The 23,737-nt window shown below is 37.1% G+C and overlaps 1 protein-coding gene across 1 annotated transcript; it reads right to left on the reverse strand.

Annotated features, from left to right (window-relative positions):
- Positions 1 to 595: 595 nt before the first annotated feature.
- On the reverse strand, positions 596 to 23,166 carry CTH (cystathionine gamma-lyase). Its single transcript, XM_065911055.1, has 12 exons — positions 22,828 to 23,166; positions 19,327 to 19,408; positions 17,480 to 17,575; positions 15,214 to 15,323; positions 12,658 to 12,789; positions 8,950 to 9,007; positions 8,418 to 8,495; positions 7,167 to 7,319; positions 5,565 to 5,686; positions 4,226 to 4,278; positions 1,436 to 1,574; positions 596 to 1,155 (listed from the first exon to the last, which is right to left on the reverse strand). Exons 1-12 carry the CDS (start codon positions 22,993 to 22,995, stop codon positions 1,129 to 1,131), a joined length of 1,218 nt encoding a protein of 405 aa, XP_065767127.1. The 5' UTR covers positions 22,996 to 23,166; the 3' UTR covers positions 596 to 1,128.
- Positions 23,167 to 23,737: the final 571 nt, after the last annotated feature.

The raw sequence follows: 23,737 nt of genomic DNA on the forward strand, positions 1-23,737 counted from the left end.
GTACATAATACATAATTTGGAATGTGCACAATACATAAAAATATGTATCTTTATTTATTTTTTTACTATGCTCTTAGGCATGTGAGAATCTCAGTTCCCTAACCAGGGATCAAATCCATGGCCCCTGCAATGAAAGCATGGAAACTTAATCACCAGACTGCCAGGGAAGTCTCAATGATAAGTTGTTGTTCTTTGTTTTTTTTTTTTTTACTGAAACAAATGGTGATAGCAAACATGACTGAAAGGCTTTAGTACAAATAATTTTAAAAATCCAATTATTTGACTTATGACTTATTGACAATAACATCCTAATGATGCCCCAACTATGAAAGATTTTAAGTATTTCTTATTTTAGCCTCAACAAATTAACTGTTTCAGATAAAATTTTCAAAAAAGGGTAATATTTCTCTAAAAATGTGGTTTTTGACCTGCCATATATGAATTTTTTATAACTAATCTGCAAACACTAAGATTTGAGCATGATTGTTACACAATTAAGCTTATAAATTAAGTGGCTGAGATCTCTAAGAGTTGGGAATTAAAAGGGCCCAGGAATATAATTTAATGTCATATAGTACAGAAATATCAAATGAGATACATGTGGTAATTAGATTTATTCTTAAAAAAATAGTAAGTACAACCTTAAATCAGTAGAATTTCACAGACTTTTCAGATATTTGATATTTGGTTTATGATAAGTGTAAACCATTGCTTTGAGTGCGATTTTCAAAAATACAAAAATCACACTTAAGAACATTTATTCAATAATTTAAATTCCTCAGAAAACATCAAAAATGCATTACCATTATATTGTAAACATGATCAATATAAATCTTAAACTTGAAAAAAAGAACACAATACCCAATAGCAGCACAAATCTCACGTCCTTCAGAGGCACATGTATATCAAAATTAATAAAAAGATCTGAACAGAATTGACCTGTCAATTACAATAAAGGAACGAGGAGATTTTTTTAACAGGGATGATCCAAGAAGATTACAGCTGTGAAAGGTAATGAGGTACCTTAAAATTTTCATTTGAAAATTCTGTGGAGGCTCATTAATGATCCATTCAATTATTCAGATTTGATCGTCTCAGGAAGCAATCACCAACAGCAGTTCTGGGATGCTAGTTGCAGCTTGCATTTGGAGGGTGCTGTATTAACGGTGCACAAGAAAAGTATGTTATTAAACCTCCAGGCGAAGACTTCACCTCCTCCAAGAATTCCTTTCTGACGACTACCTTCTTTTAAATCTGCACTTTGGACTGAGTTCCTTGCATATTTATACACACTATTGTAATAAGAGAAGAAAAAACCTTTACAGAGAGAACAGTGAGGCCACTCTATAAACATAGTGACTTCCCCCCCACCATCAAGATTAAGCACACACACACATGCACACACAAACACACACATAAGTAAAACAAAACTTACAGCTGCCTTCAAAGCTTGATCTAGATCATCCAGTAGGTCTTGTTTATCCTCTAAGCCCACCGAGAGTCGAATAAGTGTATCACTAATTCCAAGGACTTCTCTGTCGCTCTTAGGCACTGATGCATGGGTCATGATTGCCCTGGAAGAAAGAGTGAGCAAATTTCTGATCACTATTCTGTCTCATAAATTGCAATTATTTTCAATTTTTTTTTTCTATTCTAAATATCAAATCCTTCATACATACACCTGCAATGTTTTTTAAACAAAAGATTAAGGAATTGTGAAAATTATCTTTTCTGGTTATGCTTTTAAATGAAAACCATGATCTTTTGTTGTTTTTATACCATCAGTATAAATGGTATACTCAATCAGAAACTGAAAGTGCCAGTCAAGTGATCGCATACAGGGGGGAAAGACATAGCTTTCAATGTGTGAATTTTAACACCTACCTGAATGAGGCCTTGGCCAGAAGTCAACACCCCATGACCATCCAGCTGTACTTACAGAGGCCTCTTGGACCAAGAGCTGGTCAGAATTAATTCTGTTTGGAGCAAAGGGTCAGTCCAGAACTGGACCTTCTGAGACAGATCAGGGAAAAGACAACCTAGGAGTGCTAGTAGCAATCACTAAGCACTAGGAATTAATTTCAACTCACAATTCATGACACAGAGGCCTCAGAGGATGTTTAAAACCATCTAGCAACTCACTGTCAACATCGACCTCTGTAAGGGTAAAGCACCTACTGTGGGTCAGGCCCTACAGTGAAGCTGGGAAACCAAGAAGAAGGAGATGTTATTTTTACTCTAGGTAACAAAGCAGAAGCTAAAGACTATGATAATTCACAAAACAGAACAGTCTACGGTGAGTGTTAAACAAGTATGGACAACAAGGGCTGCTGGAATTCAGTGGAGGCTGAATCTCTGTGGGCTGAGGCATCGTGGAGGAAAGGCTTACAGTCTTGCTGAGCACTTGAGTACGCTGCCCCCACACTCAACGCTCCCTTCCCACATCCAGCAGAAGGAGTTACTTTCTCCTACCCACTTCAGGCCCATGGAAAGAAAATCTTAGTAAATGAATATTAAATGAATAACCTCTTCTATGACTCTAAGAAGTGATGCTCATAGTAAATGAATATGCTCTTCTATCACTCTAATGAGGTTTTACACGCAAATGTCCTCCTTAAAAATTTCTGCCTTTTTAGGTTTTTAACTCCCTGAAAGAGAGTGAATACTCAGAAGCAAGAACTTGGGCCTCTGGGAACTAAAGACTTGGGTATATGAATCTCAGCCCCTCCACATACGGGCTGTGTTGGACTTGTAAGTTACCAGTCCTCAAGTCAATTTCCTCATCTGGTACAGTGTTATCGGCATTTTACAACCAAGGAAACTAAAATGGAGAGTGGATAAGTGAGTTTCCTAAGGCCACTGAGCTAACACATGTTAGGCTGAGAGACCGTCCCAGTCCCCGTCGGCTGCTTCTCTCTCGCTGATTGCAAAGCTGCACTGGTTGCAGCATTACTGGGAGACTCGAAATGGGGAGGACAGAACAGGCAAGCTCTGACCTAAATTTATTCTTCCACTGGCACTGGGGTTACAGCCTAGCTGGAGTGCCCGACGGCCTAGCAACTTTAAACCAAATCCCTAAATAAAGCAGGTGAGGTCTACTTTTAAGAGTCTTAAACTAATACACACTGTATTACTACGAAAAATAAGCCAATTTCATATGCTGAGTGTGCCCTCTTGTGCATCCAGACTTACTAGCAGGCATCTTCTTGAGAGACTAACAAAAACTTCTCTGTCTTATCCTAACCATTTGAATCATTATTTGGGCATCATCTTTTTAAGATTATGAAATTGCCTGAATCTCCCCATGAACTGTAAACTACTATAACAGGACAGAAAACGTGCCTACATTCTTAATTCCTGACATTCCTCAACACATAGTTACTTCAGAAATGTTTATGAAAATTAAAACATAGATATATACCATGCATCTAATACAGCTGAAAATTAATAGCTAATGATGTTGATTTATCCCTGCAATAATTATAATACATGGTCATAGAAACTTACCTCCCTGCTCACTGTTTTTGAGGCAAAGCCTCGAGAGTGAAGTTGCTAACATATTTCTGTGTGACATTTGATCAATCAGCAAAACTTTCTGAATCTTTGTTTCTTTGTCTGTAATATAAGTTGCTGGACTCCCTGATCTTAGGTTTCTGTGTCCTAATATCTTCTGGTGCTTTGATAAAATTAAATGAATTAGCTAGGTTAGACAGTGAAGGACCCGGAATACTAAGTTAGATTTGGGGGTTGATCTTGTAGAGCCTTTTACCCCAAAGAAAAGAAAATAAATGGACCTGATGGTAACTAGTAGGGCTCTCCTCTGACAGATAAGAATGTGGAGGTATTTTATCGGAAACACATTTTCCATTTCCCTGGGAGCTTTGAAATCAGCCCTTCCAGTTCAAAGTCGTCAATCTCCCTTCTGGGGCAGAATCGGGTAGAATAAGTAGCCCTGGTTCAGAAGTCAGAGAACCACTGCTGAAATCTTCTTCAGGCAAACAGAGAAGAAAACAAAACTTGGGAAAACACAGCTTACTGATCCCAGTAGAATTTTAACAGGGTCTCCATTCTCTTGAGTTAAGAGTCCACTCCAACTGGACAAGGCCATGCTGCCCTTATTGCTAAATAACCTGAACAATCACTGATTTTATCCTAATCCTTTCTCAAACAATCATTACAGCTGATATCAAAGTTAAAATACTGAGAAAAACAGAAATATACTTACGGAAGCTCAGCAAGACTTTCATATCCTCCCAAGCTCTCAGCCAGAGTAAATAACTATGGCAAAAAAAAAAAAAAAAAAAAAAAAAATATATATATATATATATATGTATATCAATTTAGATCTTCCACTAAAATAAAGATACTAAAAAAAAACTAAAAATAAATGTTTTTAATACAATGACCCTGCAATGAGAGATGGAAAATTGTGGCAATTATGAATAATTACTACAAAATAATTATTACAAAAACTACAAACTGGATAAAACCTTGGAGAAAAAATGAAAATAAAATCCATAACAATGAAGCCATTAACAATTGATCTCAGCCAATTAGACATACTGTGTGTTAACTTTTAAAACATTAAAAGTTGATCAAAGTGAATCTTCTATACCTTCCTCATTTGACCTCATACAAAAGAAAACCTTAACATGAGCTCTCAAACCTCAGAATTATTACATATGAGACCCAGCTCTGTGGTTACCCTTTATATAAAAATCTCTAATGTCTATCAAGTTATACAAACTTACTCATTAATATGTACCATTTATCAAATGAATATACCCATTTAACCCCATCCTGGAGTAGAAGGGAAAAAAACTCAGTTGTTGCATTTAGTGTTACTGTGTATTACAGAAGTTTACAAACATGTTAAAAGTTACTTTCACAACTGTATGCAATTAAATGTACACTACTATATTTCTGATTTTAGAAGTGGACAACTTTTAGAACCAGTAAGACTTTGACTAATCTGGCAGCATCCTCTTCTTTTCTTTAGATCTGCAGCATTTAAAACTCAGAGTCTTAAATACATGACTGCATGAACTCAAAGTAAGCCCACAGCATGCAATTACACAGGCCTCTCTCCCAGGGCTCTGGAGACTCCTACCTCTGTGAACTTTAAACAAAGGCCACCTTTCCCTCACTCCAGGCAGACACAGCCTGGGAGGCACAGGGTTCAGGAAGTCATTCCTAGGCTGGATTTCAGTACAGTTTTCAGCAGTGCATTGACACAGTACTGAGGTTTTTCATAACATTTCATTTGAAAAGGCAGTTAGTTCACTAAAAATTTAAAAACAAATGGCTTAGAACATTCTGTCTCTCTCAAATGGATGAAAGCCTCTGCAGAGTTAAGAAAATGAACATGTTCTATCTGCTTCACATCACTCCTGCTTCAAGTGATTTTCTAACCCAATGCATTTCATGCCAAAGAGGCTTGTGGGTGTGACCTGCAGATACAAACACATTAATCTGAGTTGGGTATAAGTGAGAAATAATGAATATCATAATGCTATAAGAAGGCCTTAATGTCTATAAATTTAAAAACGATTTTGTAAAGTTACCTTTAGGTTCTTGAGGAAAGTTTCAGCATGTTGAAGAGAGCCCTTGATATAAAAGGTGATCATCCCCGGGCAACCTGTGCACTGACGCTTAGCTAGCTCATGCTGAGGATGAGAAGGCAGCCCTGTAGTCAGAAGGTATAATGAATGTCTTATTTCAGAGTCAAACATGTAATTTCAGGACAACAACAACAAAAAAATCACTGTTCACTTAAGTCAACTACAAATAAGGCTAATAACAGGCTTTATGCCATGTTCACATCTGACCTCTTGTTCTGGCCCCTGTCTATCTTGTGAAAGTGGTTCAGTCATGTCCAACTCTTTGCAACTCCATGGACTATACAGTCCATGGAATTCTCCAGACCAGAATACTGGAGTGATGTAGCCTTTCACTTCTCCAGGGGATCTTCGCAACCCAGGGATTGAACCCAGGTCTCCCGCATTGCAGGCAGATTCTTAACCAGCTGAGCCACAAGGGAAAACCAAACTGCCTTCATTTTGACCTATCTTTTCTAGTCTCTCCTCGCTCTAGCCATGCCAGTTTTCTTTACACCAGCGGTACTGTACTCTTCTTTAATCTTGGGACTTTTGCACATGCTATCCCTTTAGCCTGGAACATTCTCCTGCTCACTGCCCCCTTCCCATTGTTAATTATATCCTCTGTAATTTCTTCCTTAATATCTGTCTTATCCATCAGGCTAGCTCCATGAAGAGAAAGATATTTCTTTTGTTAATAATTGGATCCCAGATCCCAGTACAAAGCCTGTCCCATGGTTCACAATTGATAAACATCTATTGAAGAAATCTGAATTGCCTTGTCCAGGCCCTTTTAACAAATGTTAACCGATTTCCTCAGGGCACAGTCCAAAAATTTTCTCCCTCTCTCCATTCAGAATACACACCAGTCAACAACTCTTTACCTAGTGTACATATTAGGGCATTTAGTCTCATTTGTATTTCTGCCTTGGCTTACCTAAATGCCTTAAAGGTAGGGATCAAGCATAATTTTCTTTTACACCCAAGACTCCATGAATGCACACCTCAAAAGGGTTTAAAATAACTATTTACTTATGACCACCACACTATAAAAGTCTGATAAAATAAATTCAAAGAGTAAAATGTAAGTCTGCTAACTCACATTAGCACTTAAAGATGCTGTGAGAAGTGAAGGAATTTCAAAAAAGGTAAGAGAATTTCAGGGGAATTTTGGTATCAAGTTTTAACTTGGTAAGCATGAAGACTCAATGTATATCAGATAAAAGTTAGAGCTAGTACAGAACAGCAGACTGATAAGATTATAAGCAAATCAACCGGAAAGTACAAGGTTGTAATCCTGGAATGTTGTTGTTCAATCACTAAGTCGAGTTCAACTCTTTTCAAGCAGAGTCCAAGCATCCACTAGACTACTAGACAACTCTAGGCTAAAAAGCACATCTATCTTCTTTACCATCAGACACACATAAAGCAGCACTCAATGATAAGTGGACAACAACAACAAAAATACATGAAAGCACCTAACTTGCAAATGTTACATAAACAGAATGCAAGGGATAACATGTAAAATCCTAGAGTAACCACATGTCTTTAGAAAGCAGATTAACATACCAGGATAAATAACCTTTTCCACCTGAGGATTCGACTCCAAAAACTGAGCAACTGCCATTCCATTTTCGAAATGCTTCTCCATGCGGACTTGTAGAGTCTTAAGACCTCGACTGCAGAGGTAACAGTCCATAGGAGATGGAACTGCTCCAAGAGCTGCAAAATGAATATGTCCTGGGTTAGTTTGAAGGTGAAGATGGACCCAGAAAAGCCTCTCACCACTCTTATTCATCATAGTGACTATAGGAAGCTAACGACAAAGCCCAATATTTGAGTTTTAGTGGGAAAAATTAATATATCAAATAAGAAGCATGAGAATGAGGCATAAAAAACATGCTTAGAGAAATGGGCTTTAAAATGAGAAGGGAAATGAATATCCTAAAAACGAAGTACAAACACAATCACATAAACTTTTCAAATATTAGCATCAATAGTCCTTTCCATGATTTTAATAAAAGGATGCACTGCACATAGCTTAATCTTGTATTTCTTTAAAATAGTATTAAAACACAGAGAGAAAATAGCAGTTCAGCCTCTATTATTCCTGGGTGTTCTACCAACATTCTACTAATATTTAGCTTCTGTCTAAGTCAGCTTGTGGTTTCCCAGGCCTCCAGGATACATGCCTTATTCCTTCTTTTTATAAATGAAAGGAACTTAGCACACAATAAATTCTGGTTTCCTTCCTCAGTGCCCCCTTTTGTTGCTCTAACATTTATTTCCTAGAAGGGGATTTTTATTCCTAATTATACTGATCTCTGTCAAATCACATTGGTTAAAATCAAGTCTTTTTCAATAAACCCTTATCAACATCTGAGATAGTAAACAATCTAAACAGAAAACAGATATTTAGATATCTGTTGAAAAATACAAGTTTATATCTTAAGTGCCATTTAAAATTAGATATCATTCCATATATAAAAGGTATAGTATAAGAAAGCCATCATTCCAAATGTTTAAAAAAAAATCCATTGTATTAAAACTAAAAATTCACTTGGGCTTTACCAAATTGACATGGATTTGAAAAATAAGAAAACATCCCTTGGCCATGTTGTAATGCTCTATTATGCTATAATTAAATTTTTATAACCCAATTTTTCTTTCCTCTAAAAAAAAAATCAGAATTTTCCTTCTATTCCCCATTTCTTCGTAAATTAGTGGAATGCTATCACTTCACAACACTTAGTGGAAACACAATATCAAATGTAGTCACTTTGAGAGCACAAGGGGAAATTCAGGCTTTTTAATACTTACAATTTTGCAAGAAACGGAGCCTATTATGAAGGCTCTCAGAATTCAGTGACACTAAGCCCATTACAACATCACTGTGGCCTAAAAACAAAACCAAAAAGCTTTACGTTAAAAAACAATGTATAAACATTATTCCTCAGTTTATAATTTCTAAAATTAGACTTTCACTTGAAAAAAATCTCTGGGAAAAAGCCTTATAGAATAAGTTTAAATACACTTTACTCAATTTGATAGTAACAAAGGCTATATCTAAAACAATAAAATTAAAATACTATAAAATATGTGTTTCTTTGAAAGCTGTCAGCAGGATAAAATCTTTTACAGTAAATTTTAATCCTTTGCTGATATATCATGAGCATAGTTTTGTCTGCTATAAATGAAGTCCTATATTTAATCAAAGGATAATTCTCTAACTTTCTACATGTGTCAGAGAAAATCTGTATAATAGTAGAAGAAAAAGAACAAAAGGATAAAGCCTTATGCTATTATCATCTATCCATGGAAAAGAATGAAGTGTAGACTATGTATGTCTTACCATTCATGTATTTTGTTGCTGAATACATACAAATATCAGCTCCCAGAGACAAAGGCCGCTAAAAAGGAATTAAAAAAAGGTTTTTATTTTAAAGGGGAAATCACTTGAAAATATCCTGCATTACTTATCTATTTACTATTGTAAATTTCACCCCTATTTTAATTTTTCAAAAATACGTACATCTAAAAATTTTCCAGGACCTCTATTTACCTTTCCCTTGATATCATCTTTCCCTTTCCTCCCTCACACCAAATAAAACTACAAAAGTATTGGATTCATTATTCAATCCAAAGGCAGACATTTTCTGGAAACAGCAGATAACTCAGGTCAACAGGCCTTCTGAACTTGTTTCTTTAGCGCAGTTGCTGACTAACCCCTAAATTTATTACCTACAGAAGACACGCTGGCATTTTATGACTCAGTAAATGCACAGAATGGTTGACACAAACACTTAGCAATTGTTATGTCAAGTAAATGTAAAACTAATTTGCTTGGGTTTTTAATCATTAAAACCTTACAATGTATGCTGTGGTTATTCATTTATTTGTCATGATCTTGACTCTTAATTACTCTTTTATTATTCTAGTTTTGTCAAGTGTAAAATCACTTGTACAGAAATGTGTTTAGATTGGTTTCCCTTACCCAATTTTCCTGCAAAGTAGTTCTTTAGTCTTAGACGTCTTTGTTTACAGTGAAAATTAATAACCAAGTTATTCACTAACCAATATAATATCAACATCTTTTCATTTAAAATTTCTTGAAAATAAAGTGTGTGTATGTGCAGGTGTGTGTATGTGTGTGTGTTTAACCTCACCACTTGGAGGCTGGGGGACTTTTCATTTAAGTTCTCAAAAACAGGACACTTTAAGTAAAGTACGGCTCAAAGCACTCTGTACGTATGTGTTTGCTCATCTCTAAAGTGATGGGTCAAATTAGACGATGTGTGAAGACTGTTCCAGGGCTAACATTCTGTAAATCCTATAGTCAAAACGAAAAATAAAAGCCTGTAACTAACATCTGTTGATCTCATTATGCTCCGAGGATCATGTTAAGTATTTCACATAACTTAGTGAAGCAGTGTTCAAAAATACTTCAACTCACTAAAATCAGTATGTTTATGACTCTAATTGTACAGAGAAGGAAAAGGAACTGAGAAAAATAAAATAGATCACTCAGATTTTTAAAAACTGGTAGAATCAGAACTCAGACTACCAGAATCCAGAGATTCTACTCTGAAACTTTATGCTGGTAAACTTTATGTCCACTTTGCCTCTTGTGAGACTTGCAGAAGATCAAGAAGACAAAAGGCAGGAAAAAAAAGAACATACCCAGTTTTCATGAGGGTAAAACAAAGAGAGGATCTTTTCAGAAGATTTGCTTTGTGGAACCAATGCATGCGGTTGCCTAGGGACAATGTGATTCTGATTAATTCCACTGGAATGAATCCAGATTGAAATGAAGTCAATTGCAGTCCCTGGCAAGTGGAATATGATGTGAGCTTCAGAAAAGTGGAAAAACTGGACCTATTTTAGTGACAGTAATATGAGAAAAAGGGCCAGGCCTGATGAGTAACCTGGGCAGGCTCAAGCTAAAATAATTCGTGCAATCTCTTTGAGAATATACAGGACTTAGGATGACTCAGCCAGAGCAATCCTCTGCTATATTAACTGTCCTACTCCAAGTGGTAGATGGAGTAAGGAGCGGGTATAAAAACTCCCAAAGTGAAAATCACCTGGGACAAACAGATGATGCCAGGAGATTTTTACTTGGAAACAGACTGCTTTACATGAGATAAGACTCAGCTGAAGTGGTATCACAAGCCACAGGGAGGCAGAGGGCGCATGAAACCGTCTGAATACAACGCAACCAGGAAATGTGTTTCAGGAAAGAAAGACAAAACACAGTAGTGCCTTCTGAATAACACAGACTAAGGCATCTGGTCCATCACTTCATGGGAAATAGATGGGGAAACAGTGGAAAGAGTGTCAGACTTTATTTTGGGGAGGCTCCAAAATCACTGCAGATGGTGATTGCAGCCATGAAATGAAAAGACGCTTACTCCTTGGAAGGAAAGTTATGACCCACCTAGATAGCATATTAAAAAGCAGAGACATTACTTTGCCAACAAAGGTCTGTCTAGTCAAGGCTATGGTTTTTCCAGTGGTCATGTATGGATGTGAGAGTTGGACTGTAAAGAAAGCTGAGTGCCGAAGAACTGATGCTTTTGAACTGTGGTGTTGGAGAAGACTCTTGAGAGTCCCTTGGACTGAAAGAAGATCCAACCAGTCCATCCTAAAGGAGATCAGTCCTGGGTGTTCATTGGAAGGAGTGATGCTGAAGCTGAAACTCCAATACTTTGGCCGCCTCATGCGAACAGTTGTCATTGGAAAAGACCCTGATGCTGGGAGGGATTGGGGGCAGGAGGAGAAGGGGACGACAGAGGATGAGATGGCTGGATGGCATCACCGACTTGATGGATGTGAGTTTGAGTAAACTCTGGGAGTTTGTGATGGACAGGGAGGCCTGGCATGCTGCGATTCATGGGGTCACAAAGAGTCGGACACGACTGAGAGACTGAACGGAACTGAAAGTGAAAACAGCTTTGTGCAAACTCCCAGGGAGTCAGTCCCTCACATGGAGGCAGCAGCCTGGGCCAACTTCAGGGACCCATAACAGAAGAAGGGAATGTAAACTGCTGAGCTTGTAAACATCAGCCTAATTGAAGAGCTGAAGAAAATGAGCTGGGGTTTTAGGAACTCTACAGAACACAGGTGAACTACAGGAAGTGCAGTAAGAATGACCACAAGGTACAGACAGAAAGTAAAGAGCAGGGAGATGGTAACTCCTAATAAGGAAAGGAAATAATTAAGTTACTCAGGGAAAGAGAGGTAGAACATGTGGAAATGGCAGACAAGTAGGCAACTATAGAAAGATTCCCAAGATGATCTACCAAAAGGAGCAAAACAGAAAGGAAAAAGTACAAGGAAAAAAAGAAAGGGATTGAGGATGGATGGCAGGGTTTGAGTTGGGAAGAGGTGTATGAAGAGGGATAAGTAGGAAAAGAGTTTAAAAGGAGAACGATAAAGGAGCTGCAGAGATACAAGGTGATACATAGAATAGGAATTTATGATGCAAGTCAGGTAAAGATACGTAAGGCCAGGAATGGTCTATGAAACATGGAGAGAAGAAAAACTAGAAAGAAGGAAGGAAAATGGAGAAATAGCAAAAGGAAAATGGAGAAATAACATGTGTTTTACCTAGCTACCCTTGCAAATAAAGGAAAAGAAAAGCTATACTCAATGACATTTCAGTATACGATGGACATCTGCAGGACTTACAATGACATGTATGTATGTAAATATATACACAAAACTGACTTAGAACCAACACATAAACACTGAAGTCCCTACTATGTGTAAGGCACTGACATATACAATCATATAATAAGGGCAGGTCTTCAAAGAGTTTACAGATAACCTGAAAGCTTTAATGAAGATAATATTTAAAAAATACAAAGTCCCATACAATATACTAGCCTAGGGTTGAAAAAATATCAACTAATGGTAGGAAAGATCCAATTTTAATTCTTTGTCTAATCAATAATTGTGATTAGGTTTCATGTAACTTAATATAAAGAAGTCCTTCCTCTCCTAATTACAAGTACCTGTGTAGTCTACCAATTATGCCAAAAATATTACTTTCATTTACCTGGAAATATGCTGACATAAAAGTGTTATCCACAACCAAAATGATGTCTCCATGTTTATGGACCGTATGTGCACAGGCTTCAATGTCAATCATCTTCAAAATAGGGTTTGTGGGGGTTTCAATCCAAACAAGCTAAAACAATTCAGTAAATGACAACAGTTTGTAAAAATACACTGCACAAACATATATCTCATGCACTGTAACCATCTCGGAGGCTACATGGGAAGACCATGGAGGATGAAGTTTAAAGGTCTGAATCTGAATCCTAGCCCCATGAATTTCTGAGAGGTCATCACACCTAAGTAACTAACCCTCTATGTGCTCCCAATTTTTCATCTATACAATAAGACTGATATCATTTACTTTATACAGTAGTCATAAGGATCAAATGAGATAATGTACATATAAGCACTCAAGTTAATCACTATAATTATTTTCCATTAAAAAGAGGATGAATTCCAAAGACATATTTCAAAGTCTGGGAATTTTGCTCTCAAAGATAAACAAAAGATTGTGTAAGATTACATTCTGGAATTTCCAGTAAAGAGAACTATTTGATGCCAAAAATATTATGACTAGTAACTTAAATAATGTCAGATGCACTAGAAACTACAAAATAAGTCCCCAGAACCTGAAGAAGAGCATGGGTTTTGGAGTGAGGAAGAGAAGTGATACATACACAACAAAAAACCCAGCCACAGCTCACTTAAGAGATGGTATCATATTATCTGTCTATTCTAAAACCTAGCACAATCCCCACATCATGTATGTTTGATAGTTATTGAAAAGACCAAAGAACAGAATTCTATTTGTTAAAAACAAGCTGCTACTATTTTGATTGACATTATCTACTGTGATTTGCTTTGCTTCATTGCTCAGTTGTGTCTGACACTTAGCAACCCCACGGACTGTAGCCCGCCAGGCTCCTCTGTCCATGGGAATTCTCCAAGCAAGAATACTGGAGTGGGTTGCCATGCCCTCCTCCAGGGGATCTTCCCAATCCAGGGATCAAACTCAGGTCTTCCGCATTGCAGGCAGATTCTTTATTGCCTGAACCACCAGGGAAGCCTGACATTATCTACAGCTTTCTTTTTAAAGGGGTTGATGATTCTTTCTTCATTGCCTATATAAATGAGCAAGTGATCTGGTTTAACACTCATCCTATTTTAGAGTTTTACCATAGAAAAGATAGGGTAGTTAAAATAATGCATATTCTACAAGAGCAGAATTATTTGAGAACCTATAAAAATTTATTCCTGGGTAAGAATTTATCATTCCCATTCATAACTTTTAAAAGTAATTAAAATAAAAATAAGTAAATAAATACAAAGTAGATTTTACCTAGACTTAAAAAATCTACTTTAAATGATGAGGCAGATATATCAGGGGGGGAAATGTATTAATTCAAGTTGGTAAGGAACCACTACATAAAGTTCTGCTGACAAGAATTAATATACACACAATTTGCTTTCCTCCCTTAGAAACACTCAGACCATCTATTTTATTATCTTTTCTCCCAAGGAAGAAAAAAAAGAAAAAGAAAAAAAAAAAAAATAATAAGTTCCTTTGAAAACAAACCTTAATCACCCTGGAGTTAATCTTCAAAGTAATTTGTATGAGAAGAAGTTTTCTCTTTTTTAGCATTCACAGCAACATAATCTTGAGTACAAACCTTTTAATCATTAGTAAAAAGTTGGAAAAGGCTGACACTTATAAAAGATGCTGGTCCTTCTTTTCCCCATGCAGAATTTCAATGAGGTTCCAAGAATGAAGATCACAAATGCCATTCATTCCAGCACAAAACACCTTCCAGTGGCATACAAGCCTTCCTAGGACGGAGGCTGAAGATCACTTGTGGCCCTTCTGTGCTTCTATTATTTTGCTGAAGTATCCTTCAGTACCCTTAAAGCTATGCTTATTAGGATTTGGGAGTTTACAAGCTTCCTTTCTGTAATCCAAACTCTGAAATGGCTTCTGTTACCAATACTAGCTTGGTAATGCAGTTAAGAATTGTCTGCTTTTGCTAACAAATGTTTTAACTGTCATCATGTATTGAGTACCATAACAAGGATTTCCTACGCCTTATTATCTCTGGAGGAGGGCATGGCAACCCACTCTAGTATCCTTGCCTGCAGAACCCATGGGCAAAGGATCCTGGCCGGCTACAGTCCATGGGGTCACAAAGAGTTGGACACAATTGAGCGACTAAGCAGAGCATATGCCTTATCTCATTTAATTCCCCCAACTACCTTTTAATAAAGCAGGTAAATTACCCCTATTTAGTAAATGAAAGAAATGAGACTTTGATTAGATAATTTGCCCATGATAATACGCCAACTATGACATAGAATTAGAATTTGAATCCCATTACCGAATGCATGTACCTAATCATTAGGCTACAGTACCCAACAAAAGTCAGACCTATCCTAATCTTGATGGCTTCCAATGGCTTTCAGGAAAATTGGTTATTCAGATTTAAATTATGCCCTCAAGTAAAGAGAAATGATGAAAATTTAAAAATCACAAGGAAAACAGACAAACTGAAAACTGAGTTACCTTGGTTTCTGGTGTAATAGCTGCCTCTAGCAATTTGGTTTTGGAACAATCAACAAAAGAAATCTTTAATCCAAATTCAGTTGCCACCTGCCTGAAGTACCTGTTTGTACCTGAGGCAGAAGAGAATCAGATAAAATGAAAAAGAACACTGTTTTCAGAAATATTCATTCCTTAAAAGTATAAACACTTTAAAAATATGAGGAAGTGTCAATCACCAATATAGAAACAACCAAAAGCAAGTCTGCTTTATTTGAACAGCTAGACCTCCCTGTATGCTAAAGAATGTACTCAGTGGCTCAGTTGGGTCCATGCGACCCCAGGGACTACAGCCCTCCAGGCTCCTAGGCTCATGGGATTTTCCAGGCAAGAATACTGGAGTGGGTTGCCATTTTCTCCTCTAGTGGATCTTCCTGTCCCGGGGATTGAACCTGCATCTTCTGCATTGGCAGGTGGATTCTTTACCACTGAACCACCTAAAGAATATAAGGCTTAAATTTTAAACTAAAAGTATAAGAGTCAAATAAAACATACTTGATACCCACACCAAGTGGCATGAAAGAAAATGTTAACAGTCTCTACTCTTCAAACAATAAGTGGTATGCTCCCTAAAACATCAATATCTCTTTCTAACAATTCTTTCCTAGTACTTAAATCTAAAATAAATGAACCAAAGTCAATGAAATGTTCAAAGTAAATTTTCAGACTGATTATACTTTGGTAATAGAAAAGAACTAGTTATTACCCTTTGTACTTTCTCAATCTTTTTGTTATGTGGTTCTGAACACTTTAATAGAAAAATGAGATCATGTAAACCAAACAACTAGAGTTTTATAGTTAAAGAAGATAAATCATTCAATTCAGAATAGTTAATTTTATAAATACTGGTCTGGATTTAAGGTTTACATATGCAAAATTAAAGAAAAGTTTACCATTATTGACAGTGAACCAAAAAAGGAAAAAGAACTTTATCATCAAAGACTCACTAGACCTTTGGTAGACTGACCCTAGGTAATTTAAGATTGAAAAAGAATGTAAAGAATTGTTAAAAAAATAAAAATCAACAGCAATTTTCAAGATTTTGTACCTAGGTTTATCAAGAGATTTTAACAGTGCATTATAATAGCATTTAAAGGTTTGATTTTTTCTATAATTTCAATTCATCAAACTATCATAGGGAGCTATGATAAAATATAAAGCTTTTTACAAATTTCTGAGAGGGATAAAATGATTACTAAGAGTAAGTCTCTTTTTTCAAAGAACTTACAGATTTAACTTGTTGTTCAAATAGGAGATAGATAAAGTGATAATATTCTAGAAGTGATCTTTTAATTATCTGGAAGCATTTGGAATATACATGTACATTAAAAATTTTTTTTTGCCGCTGTTTTGAATGCAAAAATCAGTCTTACTTAAAGATAAGGGCAACTTGTTTTCCTTACCTTCCCACTTACCACTTTATATAACTAGCATTTAAACAATTTGGAATAAAAGTTCTTAAATTTGTATCCACAGATAGGCTACAAAGAGTAAGGCCCTTTGACCTTAAAATTAAAATGATAAATGTTGAGTATAGTCTTAAGCACATTTTTTGGAGAAAAAGGTCCATAACTTTCAACCGGTTTTCAAAAGGGTCCCTAAAAAAAATCAGGGGGCAAGATGCTTAAGAGTTGGTTAGGGTTAAGCCCTTTGAGAATGACCTGGACTATAGACATTTTCACTGCAGGCAAAAATTTTAAATTATAGTAGAACACTATCTCTCTAAATACTATCTTCTCTGGAGCAGTGTATGTCTCAAATAGGTTCATCCCAGCAGCTTAAATGGGCTTCCCAGGTGGCGCAACAGTAAAGAATTCACCTGCCAATGCAGGAGATACAAAAGATGTGGGTTTGACCTCTGGGTCAGTAAGATTCCCTGGAGGAAAAAATGGCAACCCACTCCAGTATTATTGCCTGGAGAATCCCATGGACAGAGGAGCCTGGTGGGCTACAGTCCATGGGATTATAAAGAGTTGAACACAACTTAGTGACTGAGCATGCATGCAGCAACTTAAATAAAATTATTAAACAATCAGTCTTATAAGCAGTACTAGAGCATAGACCCCTGGTGTTTCTGCTCTTCCTTTATCAAATGTGGAGCAGCATGGAGGTGTTCATCATATTTTGAAAAGATAAACAATAACCCAAGTAGCAATGTTAATATAATTCAGGACCCAGTTTATTGTCTTTAAAATAACAGCTGAAACAGCATGAATGAGAGGTCACCTACCTCCATACACATCATCCATACAAATAATTTGGTCTCCTGCTTTTAAGAGATGGGTAATAGTCACAGTGGCTGCTAAACCTGAAGCAAAGGCCAAACCTAAAATAAAAACCAAGCTAGAGTAAGCCAAAATGCCAGACCCATAGGTTAAAAACACCTACAGTATTTATTCGCGTTGCTTTAAATCCCTCTCTCTGCTGACTGAAGGACAACTATCACTAATGAGTCATCAGAAATCCCCTGATTAATACCATTACAAAATCCTCCACTCTATTTCAAAAATAAAAAATACCTAATTCTGCTTTGGTTATAACAACATCACTCTGAAAAGCTTCAAAGAGATAATTGTTTACAAAATTCTGAGTCAAAAGATCAATTGCCAATTAAATTACAGTTTAAAAATATCAAACTCTAAAGAAATTTCAAATTTTAGGAACAGAGCTAAGATGTGATTCACCCATTAACTATATGATATTCAATTGAGCAAACATTTTAACAAAATTCAAAATCATACCTGAGATGTCTGATAAATTTCATTAAAAAAAATTTTTTAATGTAGATTCTCTTCTAAACATACATGATCTAGAATCACATATTGAATAAAAATAGTGAAATTGAATAATAAAAAGAAATAACTGGCATTGTACATTAGACCCTGTAAAGGAAAACATCCTACAAAACATCAATATATCACCTTGATGATAAAAAAAATCACCTATGACTGATAGATGGGATATCCAGTTAACTTGAAAAAGGTAATTATTTCAAAATTTTCTCAGAAAAGTTGAGGTTGGTATTGCAATTTTCTACTAGGCAGATTCACAGTCCAACCACGAATTCATATTGAAAGCTAACCTTGAAATCCAATTCAAAACAACCATGCTTTCTGCAGTCCACCTGTAAAGTATCTAGCATATGAACCATCAGCTTTTATACCCTTTGTGGGAAATGTTCCTCATACAGTATTAAATTTCAGAAATTTGGTGTTTAAAACATTCTCTCATCTAAAAAAAAGAAACCTCAACAACTCATGTTAATATATCTAATTCCTACACTCTTGCTGTGAGAAAATTCCTAAGACTCTTTATTTTCTAACTCATTATTCTGCCCTCATTTAGTATCATTTGTATAAAAAATACAAAGATGATTTAACAGCCATCTATTCTATTCACTGAAAGAACACAAGACCTGAGGTGTTAATTCATAATCTCTGAAAGCACAGTATCAAGGGCACCTGGCTATTGCAAATGTTCCTTGGTCCTATTCTCGGGCCCCAACAGCAGCTGATATGAGATTCCCTAGAACTTACTCATCAATTTCTCCTATTTTTAAAAGCCATTTATACTTTTTTTCCTATGGAATGACTATTCAAATCTTGTGTTAATATTTATATTGGTTACCTTCTCATTAACTTGTAAGAGATTTTTATATATTGAAAAAGTAGCCCTCTGCTTAAAACACACACACACACACACACACACAATAGCAGGTGAATGAACCAGAGCATTAAAAGGTTTATGTTCTCATGCATGGTGTTATAAAACTTGGTTAATTTGTATCTATTTATATTGACAGCTCAAGGTGAAGAGTGAATTTACATGAATACTAAGTGAAACATTCTGCCACTTTGCCTCTATTCAGATTTACTTTCACTTTGTAGCTACACATATACATATGAAGTCCACTGTGCAACCTTGGGCAAATAACTCAATGTCTTAGAAAAATAAGAGTTTTGAACTAGCTGATTTCCTTATTTCTTTCCAATTCTACATTCCATGCCTCTATGATTTTCTCTATATAAGTAAGAATGAATTCTAGATTTTACAAACTTTGAAATGAAAATCACTTACTGTACTTAGCCCCATCCAGTGCCGCCACTGCTTTTTCCAAGCAATTTCGGGTGGGATTTCCAGAACGGCTATACTCAAAACCCTGAAGGAAAGAAGTCAGAGTTCACCCTAAGAGATTTAAATTTATTATCAGAGTCTTAACACGAACATCTCCACAACTACAGGGGCACCCTACCATAAGGACTTTCTGTTGTTTATCTATGACATGTCTTGCCATTAGACACAAGAAAGAGTGTTATGGCTGTAGTGGTAAGGAGAAGCTCTGAAGTCAGCCAAACCGGATTAGAATTCTGTGTCTGCCACTTAGGAGCTATATGCCAATAGATAAGTTACTTAATATTTTCCAGAATCAATCTCTAGACCTGTAAAATGGGAATAAAATACAGGTATCTAGTTCATAAAATAGACATGAAGATAAAATGAGATAATGTATAATAACTTCTCTGCATGATGTCTGGCATGTGCTAACCACTGGGATAAATGGTAGTTTTTATTATTAGCATTATTATTATGTTAGACTCACCTCTAACCATTAATCTAGGGGTATTAGGAAACAGGAATCACCTGAATCAACAAAGTAAACCTATTTATAACCTGCATATCATTTCCTAAAAATTAAGTGATGCAAATTCTGTTTAGCATCCAGCAGGAAGATATGCTTACAAATGCCTGAAGTTCAGGTCTTAGTTCTACAAAAGTGACTCAGAAAAGGGAGTCATTCTCAGCAAAACAGCTCTACACAACCCTTTTTTAAAATTTGCATTATATTCCTTTTACACATATGGTACTACTCTAGCTGAAGTCATCCAGTCATTTTATTTGATATTTATTTTTATTGAGGTATAGTTGATGTACAATATTACCTTGTTTCAGGTGTACAACATAGTGATTCACAATTTTTAAAGGTTATATTCCATTTATAGTCATTATAAAATATTGACTATATTCCCCATGTTGGTACTAAGTATTCTTATAGCTTATTTATTCATATTGTAGTTTTTAACTTCTTAATCTCCTGCCCTAACTTCCCCCTCCCCTTTTCCTCTCCCCACTGGTAACCACGAGGTTCTCTATATCTGTGAGTATGGTTTTTTCTTGTTGATGCTATAGTGACTAGTTAGTTTTATTTTTTAGCTTTCACATGTAAGTGATATCATATAGTATTTGTCAGTCTCTGTCTGTATCCAGTCATTTTATTTAATCTTCACAACCTGCTCTGAAGAAACTAAAGCCAAATGTTACCAGGTATGTCAGAGCCAGAATTCAAAACCAGGATTTAAACACTGACTAAAAATCCTATACATACTTTTCTCCTGCTTCATACAGCACATGACCAAACATAACCACTTTTTACACCTGGTTCTGATTCAGGAGCTCCCAGCATTAGTTACGCACACATGTGCGTGCATATGTGCTAAGCCACTTCAGTCATGCCCAACTCTTTATGATCCTATGGACTGCAGCCCGCCAGGCTCCTCTGTCCATGGGGATTTTCCAGGCAAGAACACTGGAGTGGTTTGCCATACTCTCCTCCTGAGGATCTTCCCAACAAAAACACATATATTACACAATTGTATATATAATCTGTAGTTTATTTAGTTTTGTGGCCTTGTTTGTTGCCATGTTTTTGACAAACTGAGTAGGCAGATTTTATAGGGCTCCAGGATATCCTCATCACTCTCCACCATCACCTCTTTGATGGGACCTGCAGCTGTACTCCAGATGCGAAAAAACTGTCTGGAATCATGTGGCTACTGCCATGGAAAGGTAACCCTTATCTTCCTAAATATTGAGGGCAAAGATTTTAATTTGTGGAGAGAAAAGAAGCATTTCAGTGGCAAATTCCCACACTATCACTCATTCAATGGTTTTCCAAATGGAACTGAAGAATTAGATGCTTCTCATTTCAGTTCCTTGATTCTCTTTAGTGCTCTTAACTGATATATTAAAGGCAGTAAGAGGAGTTTGGAGGGACTTCTCTGGTGTTTCAGTGGTGAGGACTCCCTGCTTCCACTGCAGGGGGCACAGGTTTGGTCCCTGCTTGGGGAACTACTAATAAGATTCCACAAGCAGCACGGTATGGTGGAAAAAAAGTTTGTGGATTTTATCACCTGGTTGGCTCTCTGAAAACATTTAGTTATTAATATCATAGCTAAATTATTAACTTTTGCATTAAATATTATAGCTTGGGCAGCTACACGTTCATGAAGGCTTATACAGGGAAGGAGCTTGAAAGACAGATGTGTACACATTTTGATTACAAGTTACAATAGCTCAAAGTATCCTAAACAAGTTGTAGAAATGCCCTTAGAACTCCACCTCACAAAACAAAGGGCCACGTCTAAAAGAACTTCCTCAACTTATATAACACCCTAAAGAGGTGTTTGAAGTATTGATACAATCAAGCTTTTAGATCTACAAAGTTTATTTAGTTACATTTGACACCTGAACAACTCTTGAGTTAGGGTGCCAACCCTCTGCTCAATGGAAAATCCATGTACAACTTACAGTCGGCCCTCCATATCTGAGGTACATGTGAACACTGTGAAACTACTAAGCGATTATAATGTATCACACCATATAGCTTAACTTACATATCAACAACTTACATGGCAGGTACTATTATTGAAACATTTATTTACACAGGATAAGTTAAATTACTTATAAGTAAGTAGATAAGTTAAATTACTTCCTCAAGATTGCCCAGCTCAGAAGATGTGCTGTTAGAATTCAAACCTAGGGCCTCTGACTACAAGATTTATGCTCTTAATCACTAAGCCACACTGATGCAATGGGTAAGATTGTTGCTAACATAACTGTTAGTACAGCACAGTGTGGATTAAAGCCCAAGAGTGGATGGTGTTCTAGAGCAAGAATGAATCCCAGCTCCATTACAGTGGCCTTTGCAATAGATGTTTAACATCCCTAAACCTCAGGTTTTTCATGAGAGAAATGAGAATTTAGTTCAGAATAGAATTGCTGTAAGGATTATCTGAGGTAATATATGTAATACATATGATATAATGTAGGTATGTACTGATATCTGGCATACAGCAGTACTCAATATCTATTAATAACTATTGGAATAATATTAATATTGGGAATTAATAGCTATTGGGAAGGATCTTGATTCCAGGTGAGTTATGACTTAGTTTTTTAAGTTGACTTCTTACTATATCTTTATAATTGTTCTTGCTTACGGTAACTCAAGGAAGTTATGATAATTTTGACCTGCAAATCTGCCCTAATCACATGAATATCAGCCCAAATCAATACAGCAAGTTAGACAAACTGTTCCCTCTAGTCCTGCTTATCAAAAGAACTGAACCATCCAATACAAAGCTTTACTATAAGGAGGTTTACAGGTATCATCCTTACAGTAAACATCCTTCGTGATAATACACAAATTACACCTTACAAATTACTTGCGTGCTTCTTAATTTACAAGCCATGTCTCTTTCAACGACCAACACTGGACCGCCCCAGACACACCCAGCTCACCGAGTGCTGGCCAGGAGCCCCTTGCTTGAACGTGGTGGACAGCGAGATGGGGGGCACTACAGCCTGGGAGGTCCATTGCTCCGGTTCTTGGCCCACGTGGATGGCCTGCGTAGCGAAATGCTGGAACCTAGGCAGGAATCCGTGTGGGGAGGCTTCTTTTTCCTGCATGCTGAGCTGCGAAGAAAGGAAAGAGTAAAAGAGCGAGGAAGATAAAACTATGACACTGATACGTCAGGACTTAAAAAAGACAGAAGAATCAGGTGAATGGAAGGTTAAGGTACACAGGGGATTCAGCCGCAAGTGCACTAGAGCCGAACCCTACCCCTCTGTAGCTGGGACTTTATTAACCGGCCGGTAGCGTTGCTTCACCCCGGGGCGGAGCCAGCACGACCCAATGAGCGCAGGCCCCAACGCGGCCCCCGCTTCTCATTGGCTGGCAGCAGAGGCGTAGCCTGGAGCGTCACCGCCAAAGCTCTTCCCGGTGCAGCCTGGATGGAGGCTCGGTTACCCGCTTGGTGTTGGTTCCTGCGGGTGAAATTCCTGAGTCCTGACCCTAGGAAAACTTCCTTGCTGGCTCCTGTGAGCCACCCGGGCGTCTATGTGACCTCAGACCGGAGGTTCACGGGAGACGAGGAGAAAGACTGGCTTGACATTAAACCCAGTAATCTGAAAAGAGGCCACACAGATAGCCTCATCTTAACGGCAGCCCTTGCCTGGACCCTTCCCCGCCTCCACCTACCACCCTTTGTCCTGAGGGCGGTTCCGAAGGACGCAAGCGACAAAGTGGAGATCGGTGACGAAAACGGCGGCCCAAGCTGCCAAAAGCGCAGTTTGGATTCTCGTTAACAGCGGGCAGCCTGCCTTGGTGGAAGAACGCTTTCTTTAATGACCAGTACTTAACGTTGATTGA

The sequence above is a fragment of the Muntiacus reevesi genome, chromosome 1 (genome assembly GCF_963930625.1).
Source record: "Muntiacus reevesi chromosome 1, mMunRee1.1, whole genome shotgun sequence".
Lineage (NCBI taxonomy): Eukaryota > Metazoa > Chordata > Mammalia > Artiodactyla > Cervidae > Muntiacus > Muntiacus reevesi.

Coding starts and splice junctions, on each gene's coding strand:
- CTH (XM_065911055.1), bottom strand. CDS start 22,995: ATGCAGGAAAAAGAAGCCTCCCCACACGGATTCCTGCCTAGGTTCCAG. Junction 19,409..22,827: donor GGGCTCCTGGCCAGCACTCG/GTGAGCTGGGTG, acceptor TCTTTCCTTCAG/GGTTTTGAGTATAGCCGTTC. Junction 7,320..8,417: donor GCTCCGTTTCTTGCAAAATT/GTAAGTATTAAA, acceptor TTCATTTTGCAG/CTCTTGGAGCAGTTCCATCT.